Here is an 18,258-nt window from a genome sequence, read left to right as displayed (position 1 = left end):
GGGTCGGTGCGGACGATCGACGGTGGTTACGACGAAGACGGGAAGGCACTAAGTAAACCACACCTACATATGCAAACTAAGAGTTATTTTGAGCTCAAATTGCATATAAATCAAATAAACTACCACATATAATTTCTCCCAAATTACTAAAACCCACAAATTAATCACTATATAAAGCATTGCAAGAGCTAATCTAGCAATGAGAGATGAAAGGACAAAGTTGCTAACCTTTGTGATCACTTGAATGGATGGGGGCCTTCAAATCTTGACAAAATTTGTGCAAAATGTGTGATGAGCTCGAGGGGAAGAACAAAGAGAAGAGGGGAAAGGGGGAAGAACAAAGCGAGCTGGACGAAGGGTTTATATGTAGAATGACCTTTATTATCGGTTCGTGGCACGAACCGGTACTAAAGGTGCAAGAGGGGCCCAAGTCTGACAACCTCCTGCCATCACTCTCTTTAGTACCGGTTCGTGGCACGAACCGGTGCTAAAGGTTCGCCACAAAGCGGTACTACTGGGAGCGGCCCGCCTAGCCGTTGGAATAGGCACTAATGGTCACATTAGTGCCGGCTCAAATACAAACCGGGACTAATGAGCTGCACATTAGACCCTTTTCTACTAGTGCACCACCGTCGCGGCTGGCCAACGAACATAAGCTGGGCCACATGTGAGGCCAGCCCATCCTGGAAAAGGGGGAGCGCCCCTCCCCTGCACCCAGGCTTGCGTCGAGAGTAACAATTAGTCGAAGAATACCATGCATTGTTCGGTGTTGCGGGCTGGACACCTCCAGGTAGCACATTCGGAGGGAGCGGCAGCCAACGCCTCGTCAGATATGGCCTTTCCAGATCATAACGGGAAGCTGCCCAAGGACTGGCAACTCCAGCCACCTAGCAGCCTTGACCGCGTCGACCACGACTACGACCGGACATCTCAGACGAACCGCCATCACTACCATAACCCACCAAGGGCCACCTTCTCGCCATCTTCATGAGATCGTCGCCCCCGGGGAAAAAGGTCGTCGCGCAGGAAGTTGCCACCGCGCCCCTCACCAGCATGGCGCCCCAGCCCAACAGTACCACCCTGTAATGGTGCCCCCCGCGTGGGGAAGTGAAGCGCCCCGCCGCCGTCGACGCTGGCAAGTCTTTTCCTAACCGCGCCCTCTGATGGCGATGAGAGAGGAAAGAGGGGGGGTGGAGGGAGCTCGCCGCGGCGGGGAAGGATTATCTCTGTCGTCTACAAAAGCGACACGAGAGGGTAATTGGAGATAAGGATATGTTCCCAGACAACATATCTAATATGCTGAATTTTTCTTTATGAAGTATCTTATATGCAACTTTCAAAGCAGCTTTGCGATATAATTAAGCATTGGTGTGAGTTAAATCCACAAGGATTGTCTTCAGTTATGCTCCCAGAACTTCATATTACATCATGACAGGTTTTGGTTCCACTTTACCGTTACTGCAAATTTGTTTATAATATCCAATACTTCGTCACAAAGGTCCGTTAGTTATCTTTGATAGACGATAAAATATTCTTACACGTGGAGATGCTAATTAAGTTGGTGCTGAGCCTTCTAAGTACTAATTAACCACGACATACAAATTAAGCATAGTATAAATAATTAGGTTCTTTGGGTAGAACTAGCTCATCCTGATTCAAGCTCTAGACTTGAAACGGGTGCTCGTATATTTTTTAGATTTATTTCTCTATTCTTTCACTGGTATGGTGTGCTTATCAACTATGAAGCGTTTGTCGCGACTTGACCAATCTCAAGATATGTCAGCTTAGTCTTTCTAGTATACTCATAGGGGTGAGTGTGTGTATGTAGTCGTTGGCCTTTGTACTATGTTTAAAAAGAAGGAAAGAAAAAGAACACAACATATGAATGCATAGATAAACGAACTTAATACCACTACCCCTCTTCACACCCACCCAGCTGTCTGCCCACCTGATCATAGAAGACAAAACTAAACTAAACCGGCCGTCACACGCTCGAACGGCCATGACCACACGGCCGAGGTTAGGGCCAGCCGCACTCGGTCGGCACCGGCATCGCACCTCGATCGATCCGACGGCATAATGCCCCGACCACCAGCCCCCCTGGCCTGAGCGGACGGTTGCGTACGTGATTCCACGCCCCGGCGCATGCAGCTCGCCGGGGCCCGGCAGACGTCCATGTCCATCCACGATCCTCCATCGTCCATGCGTGTTACTACTTACTACGATACGATTGGATGATCCAGCCAGGCACGGGCGATGGCGCGTTGCCACGGCACCATGGACGGCGATATAGACGGACGCGGTGCGTGCGTGCGCCGACATCGCGGTCACCCTCGGGGGGTCGCGCCCGTGACAGCCATCGAGACGCCCGCCGCGTACTGGCTGCGCTCAGTGCGCGCGCGCGCCTCGCTTCCTCGCCGGCCGAGGGGCCTACACGGCCGCGCGCTTTGCCAGTTTCGCTCTCATTCTCTCCCGCTTCGGCCGGTGAAGACGCTGGACCAGTCGGTAGTGCGCGCCCGGCCCCGTACGTACGGTGGATTGCTCGAGCCCGCGCCGGGGAGCATGCCGGCATGGACATGGCTGCATTGGTGCGGTGCACGCGTCGTGCAAAGCAATTCACCCTCTGGATATTTGCTTTGCATGCATGTGAGTGGCACACTCTCACTACTAGTACTACACTGTACCCCACTGCAGCTGCCGCGGCATGGCAAACGAGACGGCTGTAGGGCCGTCCTTTGTGTGTGTCATCTCGCATCGATGCCGTCGGCTCTTCGTGAGTAGCTAGCCGGCCAAAGTTTGCACGGCACGTACTACGTACTTCTCCACCGGCTTCTTCTGGGTGGTGGTACCCAAGTGATGAAGTAAACGTACCGTACTTTAGTTAGGTCTTGAGTTTGCGCGTGATAAATTTGAGTTTGTTTAATTACCAAGTGATCGACACCCTGCTTTGGCACTTGTTTCGCTGTCGGCCCGGGTGAAAAGCGACGATCCATCCATGAGCTCGACCGCCACGATAAAAAGCGGGAGGCGACGTCGCACGACCGATCAACTTCGTGTCCTAGCAGTAACTCTTTTCTGATCTTTTCTAGTCCGAGTACCGAGTCATCCTAGTACTCCACCTACAAGAAACCACAAGATCGATCGGATCGCCTGATTAGACATTGGAGCAGCTAGCTAGCAAATCTATCGATGAACTTGCGTGCGTGGTCACCTTGCACGCCGGCGACGGTAATAAGACAGCATGACGATGACGGGAAGGATAAGCTAGCGCATGCATGCAGGAGCTGCAGGCGCCGTGCGAGCAAAGCAGCAATCCCGTTCCATGCAGTAATCGGCAAGGCCGGTAGTATAAGAAATGGAGCAGGCGGCAGTCCATTCAGTGCGTCAGCGAATCAAGAATAGCATAGCACCAGAGGTTTGCGCTCGGTGCTCGCTGCCTGCCCGGCGGAGCACGGCTCCCGTCCCATCTGTCTAGTCTTTGATCAACTGATTGAACAAACCGTGTCGATCCGGCCACTAAGTTGTGAACCTACGACAAGCGATGGGACTACCGTGTCGCCGTCGTCGATCTTGGGCCAAGAACGTTACCGACCGGTCGGATCATTACGCCATCGGAGTAACCGGAAGGAACGCGTGTGTTCAGACCGCTAGGCTGCCTCACGGCCTCACAGGCACGACCGACATGACCATTTTACCACGGCCTGCCTGGACAAGAAACAGCTTCCTGCAGCGGAAATCAGCTGCTGATGGTACCACGCGCGTTCCATCCTTCCAGAGGAATATAGTACCACCACAGCTCGACCAGCAGCGGGGACAAAATCACTGTTTTGACCTTTTTGGAAAAGTTAAGCGGGATTTGACCCCATATTGAAAGTATTTCACGAATCTAACCTTTTTCATCGCGCCTGCGAAGGCGGCGTTATGCTCAACACTATATTGCCTCGACTCACGGCGGCATGACGCTGCCAGCGTGTAACCGTCGAACAGAGACAGCAGCGGCGGCGCCCCTCTCTCCCCCTCTCAAATCTTCACTCAAAATCGGCCGGATCTTAAGCTTTTTGTCGTGGATTTCGTCGCCCATCCATCCCTAAAGGTATTGTCCTCCGATCCCCTCAATTTCATCCGACAAAATCATTACATTGGCCCTATTTTTGCATGTTTAGGTGAAACCCTAGTTCATCATCATGCTACAGTTTTGTATGGATTATTGTGATTGTATTGAGTAAGCATTCGAGACTACTTTACTGTTTCTCTGATTAGGAACACTTCGAGCATGGTCACGCGGTAGGAAGGATGCCAAAAGCAGGGGTGTAGATGTCCACGGCCGTTGTTGCCCATCAGGACCCTCTTCGGCATCTTCACTGACGGGTCTGCTGAATGAAACAAAGATATTGGGGTGCTGCTGCGTAATAACAGGTTTTCTGTCCCATAGTTTTTCACTATATGCTAGTATAAACAATGGATTTTCTTGGTATGCATCAAATCAGCACGCTATATTCCCATATTTTTGAAATTGTTTCACTTATGAAGTTAATGCAAAATGCTTTCCATTTTCAACGTATCTTCTGAAACCAATCAGGGGCTCCATGGTTCTATCTAAATCAAAAATCAAACTTGGCTGATCAGGCACATTGAAGCAAAGGCTTCCTTGCTGTGTCAGTTTATACTAACATTCATAGCTTACACATTTTGGGCTGCTCTTGAAAATTAAAACAAGGATTAACATTCCTAGCATGATTACATTAGCTATGATCTGATTAGCTAGTAGCGGTGTATTTAAGCACACCCGCTGAAAGAGTAGTCTAATTAGCTAAATGCAGCTTTGATGTTTATCAAGACACAGATTGGTGCTACTACGACAATTGGCTAACATCGGCATCATTTTATTATGCACCTTTTCCTTGTATGTTCTGAATGATTAAAGTTATGATTTTTTTTTTCAAATATGTAGGATGACACTTCTCAGTGAGCATTATGATAAGGGTCACCGTGGGCGGCTTATGGCGGATGAGAGACAGGTAATACATATTGATAATGCTAGTTCATACTTGTCAGTACATTGATGTTACTGCCAATTGGAGTGTTCAAATGAATTTTTCAGTACAGTTGAATATTTTGTCACCGATTTATTCTAGTTTGTATTCTTAGTTTACATGGATCTATAATGTTCTAACTTGTATTTTTGCAGGTCTTTTGTCCCCTGCGCCTGAGGGCTCATGAGGCTTCATCCAATAAGATGAGATATGATGAGCGGTACACACAGTACATTGAGAGGCTGGGACTCCTTCCATTCATCCAGCTTGTCACTCGGTCGACGCCAAGCATGAACCCTTGTGCGATCACCGCGCTTGTTGACCGCTGGAGGCCGGAGACTCACAGTTTTCACCTCCGGACTGGGGAGATGATTGTGACTCTCCAGGATGTTTCGATGATCCTGGCACTTCCCATCGAGGGAGTTCCTGTTTGTTTTAGCACTGGTGCTGCTGGTTGGCGCGGTAGGATGTTTGAGCTTATCGGTGCAGTTCCTGCGGTGCCGGAAGACCCAACTAAAAACAGAGTCCCCGCCGGCGCGACTTATGTCTGGATTGTAGAACATTTTAGTCAGTGCCCCGATGATGCTAGTGAGGAGATGGTGCAACAATATGCACACGCATACTTGTGGTATGTGATCTCGAGGACTCTGTTTGCCGACGGTGGTGGCAGGACCGCTTCGTGGATGTGGCTGAATGCATTATCTGGTTGGGATAGTAAACAGAGCTGGGGTTCGTCAGGTAATCACTTGTACATATTTTTTTCATGATATTACATCTGCAGACATTTTCTAATCATACCGCTTGTGCCTCTATGTGCAGTTGGATGAGGCGTGTTGTAGGCGCAAAGATGAAGCTAGTATTGGTGGTCCATTGGTCCTACTTTCGGTTTGGTTGTGGGAACATTTCTCAGTTGGACGACCGAGAGTGATTGGTCACGACGCCTGGGACGATCATGACAATCCGCTACGGAAGCCTACATGGGCGTACAAGTGGGATGAGGTTTCGGAGTTCACTGGTGACCCAAACAGGATGTACAGGGAGTACACCAATGAGTTTGACACGCTAACCTCTGAGCAGGTAATAATTGTCATGTTAATATTGAAATTTCCAAGTTTGTCTGAGTTTTTTTAATGTTGCATATTATTGTCATAAATGTTAACATTAGACGCATATCATTAGCTCGAATTTTTTCTATTGGCTCCCTGCTTGTTCTATTTTTCAGGTGACATGGCAGCCATATGGACCGCGGGACAATTTTGCTTTCATCCCTGATTTCCAGTTGAACCCGAAGTGCACGGAGGAATCACATCTTTGGCTGATGCGGTGCCCATTGATATGCTTATATGCAGTCGAGTTCCACCTTCCACAACGTGTGATGACCCAATTTGGGTTATTTCAGGATACACCGCCGAAGTGGAAGGACACAGGTGTCGCGCTTCACGGGTGAGAGTGCATCTTCTGTCTTTAGCATTGTGATACTATTTCAGGCTACTAATACTTGTCATTGTCAATATGAAGCTTGGACAAAATGAAGCAGAAGAAGATCAAGAACTGGGAGTCATATCATGACAAGTTCATCAAGAAATGGAATTACGTCGTGAGGGTGGCTAATGATAACCGACAAGTACATCTCCAAGAGTACGATGAAGCTGCATTTGACAAATATCTTCGTTGGTTTCTTAGCGAGTCCCGTGTTGAGTTATGCCCGTCTGCTTATGAGGAGGGCATATTGGAGGCGCCCACAGGTTTTGAAGGGACTGCCAACCTTGAGTACAACAGGCTCATCAGAGAGGGCAGACAAACCGGATTCGCTCCTGTGATCAACTTTATTGTAAGTTTTGTCCCTTTCAACGTATCAACATAACTAGAGCTCTCTTGTTGACATGTTTGTTTTCATAGCGCCACTGAGATCTCGCGCCAGATTAGTGAAGCCGGCCAAGCACTCGCACAACCTCAGGGCAGGGATTCTGAGAATGCCCTTGGAGAGTTTGTTAAGGTATGTCGTAAGAGCTTTCTTGTGTACATGTTCTGTGTTCAAATCCAATAAAATCTCTCTTTCGCAATGTCACAGTGTAGCGCTACTCGGTTACGTTCCTTAGCTCATCTTCTTGGTTGCCGTACTGTCGAGGCCGACATGCCCACCCAGTCGAGGTCCACTTCTTCTGAAGAGGAGGTATGAAATCTGTTTTACCATATATGTTTTAATTCTTGCATATAAAATATTCATCATGCTGTGATTGCATACACGAATGTTCCCATCATCATGTGTGCACCCCTATATATGTATAAGTGTAGTTCTAGAATCCCCACATGTAATGCTAATTACCATGTGGAGTTATGAACTGAACATTGCTTGTTGCATGTTTCAAAGTTGATGCTATGATTCTTATTTTGTGAATTGTGTTCCACAAACAAGCTATATGTTACTTTATGATTTATCTTTACTCAAACAAAATGCTGAACTTCTTGCTGGATGCAATTCCACTCAAACACATTCCTTATTTTTCAGGCGGCCGACGAGATGACCCTGAGGGGGTTTATGGATGATGCGCCTCAGCCTAGTCAGCTTACTGAGCGGCGTCACTTCAACTTAAAGCCTAGGAAGACCTTCAACCGTTATACACCGGAGGCATGGAACAAGAAACAAAAGAGGACCGTTGTCGAGTCCGAGAACGAGTTTGAGGACAAGGAGGAGCCGGCACCGAAGAAGGTTCTGAGGAGGTTGAAGAGGGTCGGGGTGGAGCCAGGGACGAAGAAGGTTGTGAGGCAGGCGAGGGGGAAGAAGTAGATGTCTTGGTGAACTATTGAAGTTGTCATAGTTAGCTTCTATTTGTAAACTTGTCGTAATTCTGGACTTGTCGTTATTGTAGACTTGCTGTGAAGTTTTCGTAACTGTGAAATTCTTGTAAACTTATCAACTTCTTGCCAAGCATAGCGCCCGGTCATGAATCATGAAAGAGTATGCGTGTGGTGCTATAGTCTGAATCAGGGCATAGTGGCAGTATGGTATGAACCATAGCGCCTCTTCTTATGGCGCTATGCTCTGAAGCACAACGCCCCTTGTGGCGGCGCTATGGTGGACTGATCGTACCACGCTGGCTGCCTCATGGCGCCATGAGTTGAGGCGCTATACTGTGCTGCATAGCGCCGTCGTCGCAGGAGCGATGGATAAAAGGTCAGATTCGTGAAATACTTTCGATGTGGGGTCAAATCCTGCTTAACTTTTCCAAAAGGGTCAAAACAGTGATTTTGCCCCAGCCGCGGTTGCTCTGGTGCGTACAGTACATAGAAAGGTGCTGCGTGGCCGCGAACGATCAAGAAGCAATGTTCGTGGAATCCTAGTCGATGGTGCCATGATGAACAGGGGTGTGGTGCAGGAGGTATTCGATCGGATGTACGTGCTCCACTGTAGCTATCTATCTATCCCGGCCGCTTAGAGCTGAGAGCGACGGAGCCAGGGGGGCACGCAACGAACGTCGCCCTGCCCCATCGAAAGCCATCATCATCGATCCGTATCGGTATCATCATCATGATCGTCCGATCGTCACCGGCAAATATTCCTTCCAAAAGCCTCGTCATTGGACTACATAGTTGGCCGTCACTGTTCTCGCGCTGGTCCCGCGGACGGGACGGGATGCCGATCGTATAGACGCAGCGCTGGGATGCCATGCAAACACACGGTGCACTGCGAGTTGGGTGCGTGCCCAGGTCGTAGTAGTACGTGCCGCCAACCAAAGGAAAAGCCGAAGGGAGGGAGAGGCTCCGGAGGGCTGGGCGGTAGTAGTGCCCCGGTCCGGGCGAATCGGCCGCCGAATCTCCCGGAAAGAGAAAGCCAAGCCCAGCCGCGTCTGGAAAAGTCCTGCACCTATACTTGCGATATGCCCATATGATAAGGGACACCGCGACAGTGGCGGGCAGCGCGATGACGCCTGGCCTTTCTCTTTCTTTTCCCGTCGTGGTACGGAGGAGAGATGAGAGACCTTTCGGTCGAGCTGGGGACACGCTTTGCTCTCACGCTCACCGGCCTCACAGACATGCCATAGAAGCTTCTACGCCTGGCGCATGTGTTTTTGTCTTTATTTTCATGGGATGGGATGCGTGCGTACTTACGTGGCTGGCTCGGGTCGAACCGGCGTCTGCGCCTCTGTCTGTCCATGCAGCCTGAGAGCTGAGAGCATCTGCGTGCTCCGCCTCCACCTCCTGCTAACTACGGCATCTGGCCTCCGCATCCGACTTCATTGGAGGGAATCGAGGATCGACTGCTGCTTCGCTTGCAGATCTTGGTCCTTAGCGTCCCTCACACCCTCCTCCTCTTCAACCTCCTCCGCCTCCTCAACCTCCTCCTCCTCCTCCTTCAAGTCATACTCTGGTTCCACCGCGTCCGGTGTCGTGGTCCTAAGATTGACAGTAGAAAGGGGATAGGTATGGAGAGGCAAGATCTCAGTTATGGTGAAGGTGTACACACGAGGTTTATGAGTTCAGGCCCTTCTCAGTGGAAGTAACAGCCCTACGTCTCGGTGGCCGGAGGCGGTCGATTGGATTATGTGTGTGATATTACAGGGGATGCGAACCCTTGTCCCAGAGGAGGGGGTGGCTTATATAGAGTGTGCCAGGACCCCAGCCATTCTCCATTACAAGGGACTTAACGTATATAAAGTGAGGACGTTACTGGTAACGCCAGCCTTAAGTGTTGTTAATGATCTTTAAGACTACAGAGTGAACGCCTGTCCGCTGCCATGCTAAGTGACTCCTGGTCTTCGATAGGTCGAGTGATTCTCTGGATGGTCGAGTGACGGTAGAGAGGAGGACTCCCGAGTGACATGACTGTCGAGTGGATTGCACTCGACATCTTCGACTGGGGGTCTCTTGTTGTCTCTTGGACCTCTTATCTTCTAGGGTAGTGACCTTGGGTAAGACGTATAGGTCAGGCCTATGACCCTACCCCAGGTCTGCATCCTCATCAGTAGCCCCCGAATGGATTAAGGTTCGAGTAGAAAGTAGGTTGAAGTCGAACTTGTTCTAAGCTTTGCGCCTTTGCGAGTGTTTTCTGCAAGATTGAAAACTCACGTTGGTACTTCAGCGTCGACTCAGTCGCCTTGATCCATTCAGTGAGTTGTCGACTGAACTTGTGACATCATGTGCTGAGTGCTGTATTAGAGTGCGGGATCTTGGGCGTGATTTACTGCTGTGTATCCCGGATTTCGTGGGATACGAAATTTCGGGGAAGCGCGCGAGATGGAGGGCGCCGAAGAGGGCGGAATGGATAAGCAGTGATGCCTCGATTACCGCACCACCTTTTTTGCCACGTACGTTGCGCGCGACTGTTGCGAGATTTGACAGGATTGCCTGGACCCACGCGTCAGTCACTCGGAAGCAACCCTTTATAAGACGACGGGGCCGAGGCGCCTGCACTGTGCACGCCTGTTCCTCCTTCTTTTTCCTCCGTCTCTCCACCGCGCCCAGCTCCTCCGCTCTCGACGCTGCTGCCCTGCCGCCATGGTGAAGGACAAGACGGCGACGCTAGAGCGCGCAAAGAAGGCGACATGGGCGGCGAAAGGTAAGAAGCAAAACCGCGGGTCGTCATCACGCGCGGGGCTGCCGCCGGGCTGGATCCAGGGCGATTGGATCCGGTCTTTGGTCCGGAAAGAGGATCTGGTTGAGCTGGCAGAGTCCGGGCTAATCGCCAAAGGAGCGGCAAGGCTGCCAGAGGGAGAGATGGAACCGCAGCCTCAACCGGGTGAGTGTGTACTGCTTGCCACTCACGTCGACCGGAGTTTTTCGCTCCCTCCGCATCCTTTCTTCTGAGGATTCCTGAACTTCTTTGGCGCTCAACTCCACCATTTTTCTCCCAACACCATCACGTATTTGGCCGCATTCATATCGATGTGTGAGAACTTCTTAGGGTGTCAACCGCACTGGGGTCTTTTCAAACATATCTTCACCATCCGCTCCCAGTCGGTCAAAAAAGCAAAGTCGAGTGACTCAAAAACCCATGTCATCCAGATGTGTAGGGGTTTAGGTATCCAAAAGAGGCATAGGAGTGCCTTTCCTGCCATGACTCTCCCTGAATCTGTTAGAGGCTGGCAGTCGACCTGGTTCTACTTCCAGGACGTCGTAGCTCCAGATCAGTTGACTTCTTCCCCACTTCACATTCGACCGTGTTCAGACCCCTGCGCCACTGAAAGTAACTGCTGCTGAGAGCGTGGAGATGAAGATGTTGGTGGAGAAAGTGGTCCAACTTATTAATGAGGGTGTCACCGGCCTGGACCTGCTGGAAGTGTTCCTCAGTCGACACATCCAACCTCTTTAGGCTCGCGATCATCCCATGAGGCTGTACTCTGGACCGGACGACACCGCTCGGTCCATCCAGAAGAAGTGTCGTCCAAGACCGTGGCTTTGTGGCTGAGGAGCATCACAGGCAAACAGGACAACCCCAGAGGATCTTGGCGAGTCATCCCCTTTGGCGACGATAATCCGCCTGACAAGGTATGCTCTTTATTCTGACTGCTTCACGCTTACGTTCCGATTATACTTGACGTTGACTGACTTTTACTCGACTGATTTGTCCTGCATGTATTCACTGAGATGCATTCGATGCCCAACGGTGAACAAGCTTTGGAGCAGGACCAGGAGGGAGATGACAGTGCGGAGGAGAGTGGCGAGTGGGAGTTTCCAGATGAAGAGGAGGAGGAGGACATCGAGGAGTCGGACGATGAGGAAGAAGTCGACTCGCCGCCGCGCTCGGAACATCGATCCAAACAGCAGCATGACCCGTCTGGCGGGCGCGGGAAGAACGTGGCTCCGAATACCAATACTCAGAAGCGCACTTGGACGTCGACCCCGGAGCCGACGGAGAAGGTGGCCAAGCAACCCAAAGTTACTCCTCCCATGACTGGGAAGACTTTGCCGCAGATCAAGATGGACATCCCTGTTGCTTCGGGGTAGTGTCTCGCTTGTGTTTACGTAGGTCGACTGAAGTTTTTGTTCTCACCAGCCGAATCATGTATCTTTCTAGTCCCACCTCTGCTGGCACTGACATGGACATCGACAAGGCACCAGGAGACGAGGAGGCCACCTCACGAGTTGGTAAGTCCGTTCGACCAGGTTCATTAAGTTGAGTGGATCGTCAATCGGCAGAGTTTCTGACATTTCCCTTTTTCTGTAGTTCTGCAAGAGGTCGTCGTGCTCCCTGATGACGAGGAAGAAGTGCCTCTACAGGAGAGGAGGAAGAGGGGTGGGAGCTCAGGTAGGAGGAGGCTTGAAGTTCAAGTCCCTCGGTCGATGCCGGCGCTTGAGGCGGTGGTCGAACGTTCCGGAGAGCCGGTTCGGATAAACGTCACATTCGTCAGCCCGCTGACGACTGATCGTCCGTCGGGCTCGACCGCACCGACTCCTGCCACTCCAGTGCAACTCCACGCATCTGACCCAGTAACTGCTTCGACTGACCTGCAACCATCTGATACGTCTCCAACGTATCTATAATTTTTGATTGCTCCATGCTACTTTATCTACTGTTTTGGACTATATTGGGATTTATTTTCCACTTTTATATTATTTTTGGAACTAACCTATTAACCGGAGGCCCAGCCCAGAATTGCTGTTTTTTTGCCTATTTTAGTATTTCGAAGAAACATAATATCAAACGCGGAATAAAACCTTCGGGAACGTGATTTTCTCACCGAACGTTATCCAGGAGACTTGGACCCTGCTCCAAGGAACAACCGAGGAGGTCACGAGGGTGGGGGGCGCGCCCCCTGCCTCATGGTCCCCCTGTTGCTCCACCGACGTACTCCTTCCTCCTATATATACCTACGTACCCCCGACAGATCAAATATGGAGCCAAAAACCTAATTCCACCACCGCAACTTTCTGTATCCACAAGATCCCATCTCGGGGCCTGTTCCGGAGCTCCGTCGGAGGGAGCATCTACCATGGAGGGCTTCTACATCAACACCATAGCCTCTCCGATGAAGTGTGAGTAGTTTACGTCAGACCTTCGAGTCCATAGCTAGTAGCTAGATGGCTTCTTCTCTCCTTTTGGATCTCAATACAATGTTCTCCCCCTCTCTTGTGGAGATCTATTCGATGTAATCTTCTTTTTGCGGTGTGTTTGTTGAGGCCGATGAATTGTGGGTTTATGATCCAGCATATCTATGAATAATATTTGAATCTTCTCTGAATTCTTTTATGTATGATTGAGTTATCTTTGCAAGTCTCTTCGAATTATCCGTTTGGTTTGGCCAACTAGATTGGTAGTTCTTGCAATGGGAGAAGTGTTTAGCTTTGGGTTCAATCTTGCGGTGTCCTTTCCCAGTGACAGCAGGGGCAACAAGGCACATATTGTATTGTTGCCATCGAGGGTAACAAGATGGGGTTTTTATCATATTGCATGAATTTATCCCTCTACATCATGTCATCTTGCTTAAGGTGTTACTCTGTTTTAACATAATACTCTAGATGCATGCTAGATAGCGGTCGATGAGTGGAGTAATAGTAGTAGATGCAGAATCGTTTCGATCTACTTGTCTCGGACGTGATGCCTATACACATGATCGTACCTAGATATACTCATAATTATGCTCAATTCTGTCAATTTCTCAACATTAATTTGTTCACCCACCGTAGAATACTTATGCTCTTGAGAGAAGCCACTAGTGAAACCTATGGCCCCCAGGTCTATTCTCATCATATCAATCTCCATTACTTTATTACTTGCTTTGTTTTTTACTTTGCCTTTTACTTTTCACTTTGCATCTCTATATCAAAAATACCAAAAATATTATTTATCATCTCTATCAGATCTCACCCTCATAAGTGACCGTGAAGGGATTGACAACCCCTACTCGCGTTGGTTGCGAGTAGCTATCGTTTTGTGTAGGTACGAGGGACTTGAGCGTGATCTCCTACTGGATTGATACCTTGGTTCTCAAAAACCGAGGGAAATACTTACGCTACTTTACTGCATCATCCTCTCCTCTTCGGGGAAATCCAACGCAATGCTCAAGAGGTAGCACCATCACTCTTTGCTGCGTATCAGACCCCGGACGACTCACCGAGTGCCGCTAGGGAAGCTCTTCGCCAGGTGAACCTTGTCATGGAGCAGGTGAAGGTGATGCATGAAGCTAGCCAGGTGGCTTACAACGCCAGTACTGCCCTTCAAACCAATGTTCAGGTCAGCAAAACCCCGACTGAACTTTTGAATGTTGTTTTCTATCCGATCACCCACTTGGTGTTTCTTTGTTTAGAGTTTAGGAAATCTTCCACTCCACTCGACTTGAGTTAAGTCTCAGTAAACTTTTTGGATCAGTGGGGGCACTCCGAGTGCACCCACTAGGTGTAGTCCCCGAGACCACGGTCGACTGCTGGCAGTCGACTGAGGTCTTAGAATGTACCTTTCTATTTTTTTTTGAACTCACGCCGGGCAGACCCTGCTGAGTATTGTTCTGAACCAGTGGGGGCATGCTAAGTGCACCCACTGGGTGTAGTCCCCGAGTGTGACGCCCGGATAATTAAGCTACAGTGATCTCACGCTAATGGTGCCACGTCACCACAATTACTGCTGCTAAGCTATCGTTAGGACAAAACCGGTCCAAAATTCAAAATTCAAATTAATGATAACAATAAAAGTTTTCAAAAATTAAAACAAAAATGTTTGGATTGTACTAAATATTACAAAGGTAATTATGGTGCAACAAACCCATTTTTATAAAATGCCTAAGTAATTTAAAATGATTTAAAACAGAAAAGTAAAATAAATAAAAAGTATAAAAAACAAAAGAAAAGAAAAGGGACCCCCCAATGGGCCAACCGGCCCAGCTGACAGCAGGCCATCAACCCCACTCGGCCAACCCACCAGGCCCAGCCAGCCACACCTTATCCCCTCACCCCCCCGCAAACCCTAACCACCCACACCCCCACTCGCTCTCTCCCCTCCCCCCCGATCCAGTTTTGGATTAGGATCGGGCCGACGCCCCGTGCCCCCTCACGATGCGGTTCGCCCCCCCTCCCTCGCGCCCGTGCCACGGCCTCCCCCTCACCGAAGATCCCCACCTCGCCGGACGCCTCAAAGCTCCTCCCCTCGCCTCTGCCCCGCCCTCGATTCAAATCGGGGCGCGTCCCCGCCGCCACCACGCCGTCGTCTCGAACCCCGCCGTCCTCGTCGCCCCGACCTCATCTCCTCCCCGACAGGTGCCCTCGCACCGTCGCCGTTCGCCATCACTGTCGCCCGAAGACCCGCCGTCGCCGGAGCACCACCACCACCCGAACGCCTTCGCCGGACTGCTTCCCCATCGCCCGGTCGTCTCCGTCCTCCGCCCCAAGCCCCATTGCCCCGAACCCTACGGCCCCCTGTGAGCCGCCCCTCCCCTTCTCCTCTCTGCCTCCCTCACCCGCCTGCTATGTTCGCCGTGGCCGCGCCGTGCTCATGCCGTGCCCGCGGACACCGCCGCCCCGCCCGGCGCCCCGCCGTGGCCGCGTCCCGGATCCCTCCGGCTCCCTACTGTTGCCGGCCCCGCCCCGGGCTACCGTGCCTGCCACTGCCATGCTGGCCGCCTCCGCCGGGGCTCCTCGATGGCTGCCGCGCCGCGGCCGTCCACCGGTGGCGCCCGGTGGCCTCGCCCCGTTTTCCCCCCTGTCGGGCTCGCCCCCCCCACTCGGGCCATCGCCCGTTCGGGTGGCGCCCGTAACCCGCACGCCCGCATAGGCTCCAGTGGCCCTATGACAATGGGCCCCACTCCAAAACGTTTAAAAAACGAAATAAAAATAAATATATAATTAATTAATAATTAATTAATTAATAATTAAAATAGTTAATGAATTAATTAAGTTAATTAATCATGTTTAATTAATCTAATTAAGTAGATAGTTTAATTAAACCCTAATTAGACTAATGAGTCAATGACGAATGGGACCCACAAGTCAGGTTGACCAGTCAACTCTGTTGACTGCTGATGTCAGCATGACATCATGCTGATGTCATTAAATCATTTTCGAATTAATTAAATAATTAATTAAATTCCAGAAATTAATAAAATCTTTAGAAAATCATATCTTTTAATCCGTAACTCGGATTAAAATATTTTCAACATGAAGGTTGCTCAGAACGACGAGACGAACCCGGATACGCAGCCCGTTCGTCGACCACACACCCCTAATATATCAAACCCGCAACTTTCCCCCTTCTGTTCATCTATAAGAAAACACGAAACACCGGGAATACTTTCTCGGATGTTTTCCCCCCTTCACCGGTATCACCTACTACCGCGTTACGGCACACCGAACACCGCATATTGTCTTGTTACGCTTTGTGATGCTTTGATTGCTCTGTTATTTATTGTGTTCCCTCTCTGTTACTTCTTTCCGATAGACCCCGAGACTGCCGGCGATCCCCAGTTCGACTACGGTGTTGGTGGCTCGTCCTTCTTGCCAGAGCAACCAGGCAAGCCCCCCCCCCCTTGATCACCAGATATCGCCTATTCTCCTCTATACTGCTTGCATTAGAGTAGTGTAGCATGTTACTGCTTTCCGTTAATCCTATTCTGATGCATAGCCTGTCATTGTTGCTACAATCATTGATACCTTACCCACAGTCCTAAATTCTTAGTATAGGATGCTAGTTTATCATCATTGGCCCTACATTCTTGTCAGTCTGCCTTGCTATATTATTGGGCCGTGATCACTCGGGAGGTGATCACGGGTATATACTATACTATACATACATACTATACAGATGGTGACTAAAGTCAGGTCAGCTCGTTGAGTACCCGCAAGTGATTCCGATGTGGGGGCTGGAAGGACAGGTGGCTCCATCCCGGTAGAGGTGGGCCTGGGTTCCCGACGGCCCCCGACTGTTACTTTGTGGCGGAGCGACAGGGCAGGTTGAGACCACCTAGGAGACAGGTGGGCCTGGCCCTGTTCGGCGTTCGCGGATACTTAACACGCTTAACGAGATCTTGGTATTTGATGTGAGTCTGGCCATTTGGTCTATACGCACTAACCATCTATGCGGGAGTAGTTATGGGTATCCCAGCGTCGTGGTATCAGCCGAAGCACTTCGTGACGTCAGCGACTGAGCGGCGCGCGCCGGATTGGACTGGAACGCCACTAGGCTAGGTCTGCTTCCGGCCGCCCACGCAACGTGCAGGTGTGCTCATGGCGATGGGCCCAGACCCCTGTGCGCTTAGGTTTAGACCGGCGTGCTGACCTCTCTGTTGTGCCTAGGTGGGGCTGTGACGTGTTGATCTTCCGAGGCCGGGCATGACCCAGGAAAGTGTGTCCGGCCAAATGGGATCAAGCGTGTTGGGTTATGTGGTGCACCCCTGCAGGGAAGTTAATCTATTCGAATAGCCGTGATCTTCGGTAACAGGACGACTTGGAGTTGTACCTTGACCTTATGACAACTAGAACCGGATACTTAATAAAACACACCCTTCCAAGTGCCAGATACAACCCGGTGATCGCTTTTCTATAGGGCGACGAGGAGAGGATCGCCGGGTAGGATTATGCTATGCGATGCTACTTGGAGATGCTACTTGGAGGACTTCGGTCTACTCTCTTCTACATGCTGCAAGACGGAGGCTGCCAGAAGCGTAGTCTTCGACAGGATTAGCTATCCCCCTCTTATTCTGGCACTCTGCAGTTCAGTCCACTGATATGGCTCTTTACACATATACCCATGCATATGTAGTGTAGCTCCTTGCTTGCAAGTACTTTGGATGAGTACTCACGGTTGCTTTTCTCTCTCTTTTCCCCTTTCCCTTCTACCTGGTTGTCGCAACCGGATGCTGGAGCCCTGGAGCCAGACGCCACCGTCGACGACTACTACTTCACGGGAGGTGCCTACTACTACATGCAGGCTGCTGACGATGACCATGAGTAGTTAGGAGGATCCCAGGCAGGAGGCCTGCGCCTCTTTCGATCTGTATCCCAGTTTGTGCTAGCCATCTTATGGCAACTTGTTTAACTTATGTCTGTACTCAGATATTGTTGCTTCCGCTGACTCGTCTATGATCGAGCACGTGTATTCGAGCCCTCGAGGCCCCTGGCTTGTATTATGAGGCTTGTATGACTTAATTATGTTTTAGAGTTGTGTTGTGATATCTTCCCGTGAGTCCCTGATCTTGATCGTACACATTTGCGTGCATGATTAGTGTACGATTGAATTGGGGGCGTCACAAGTTGGTATCAGAGCCAACTGCCTGTAGGAATCCCCCTTCCAAACTCCTTG

At 50.3% G+C, this 18,258-nt stretch overlaps 2 protein-coding genes and 1 long non-coding RNA gene across 3 annotated transcripts; all 3 read left to right on the top strand.

The window, feature by feature from the left end:
* The first annotated feature begins 3,978 nt into the window (after positions 1–3,978).
* Positions 3,979–5,761, top strand: LOC123134646 (uncharacterized). Its single transcript, XR_006465686.1, has 4 exons — positions 3,979–4,093; positions 4,261–4,416; positions 4,952–5,018; positions 5,189–5,761. It is a non-coding gene; the product is annotated as an uncharacterized lncRNA (long non-coding RNA).
* Positions 5,762–5,855: 94 nt separating this feature from the next.
* Positions 5,856–6,897, top strand: LOC123139493 (serine/threonine-protein phosphatase 7 long form homolog). Its single transcript, XM_044559282.1, has 3 exons — positions 5,856–6,110; positions 6,256–6,476; positions 6,552–6,897. The coding sequence occupies exons 1-3, from the start codon at positions 6,063–6,065 to the stop codon at positions 6,895–6,897; spliced, it is 615 nt and encodes a 204-aa protein (XP_044415217.1). The 5' UTR covers positions 5,856–6,062.
* A 41-nt stretch (positions 6,898–6,938) lies between these two features.
* On the top strand, positions 6,939–7,962 carry LOC123134645 (uncharacterized). Its single transcript, XM_044553855.1, has 3 exons — positions 6,939–7,029; positions 7,105–7,206; positions 7,543–7,962. Exons 2-3 carry the CDS (start codon positions 7,168–7,170, stop codon positions 7,819–7,821), a joined length of 318 nt encoding a protein of 105 aa, XP_044409790.1. The 5' UTR covers positions 6,939–7,029; positions 7,105–7,167; the 3' UTR covers positions 7,822–7,962.
* Positions 7,963–18,258: the final 10,296 nt, after the last annotated feature.

Source organism: Triticum aestivum, chromosome 6B (genome assembly GCF_018294505.1).
Source record: "Triticum aestivum cultivar Chinese Spring chromosome 6B, IWGSC CS RefSeq v2.1, whole genome shotgun sequence".
NCBI lineage: Eukaryota > Viridiplantae > Streptophyta > Magnoliopsida > Poales > Poaceae > Triticum > Triticum aestivum.
Note: the sequence above shows the minus strand (reverse complement) of the source record. Positions and strands in the feature narration are given on the sequence as shown.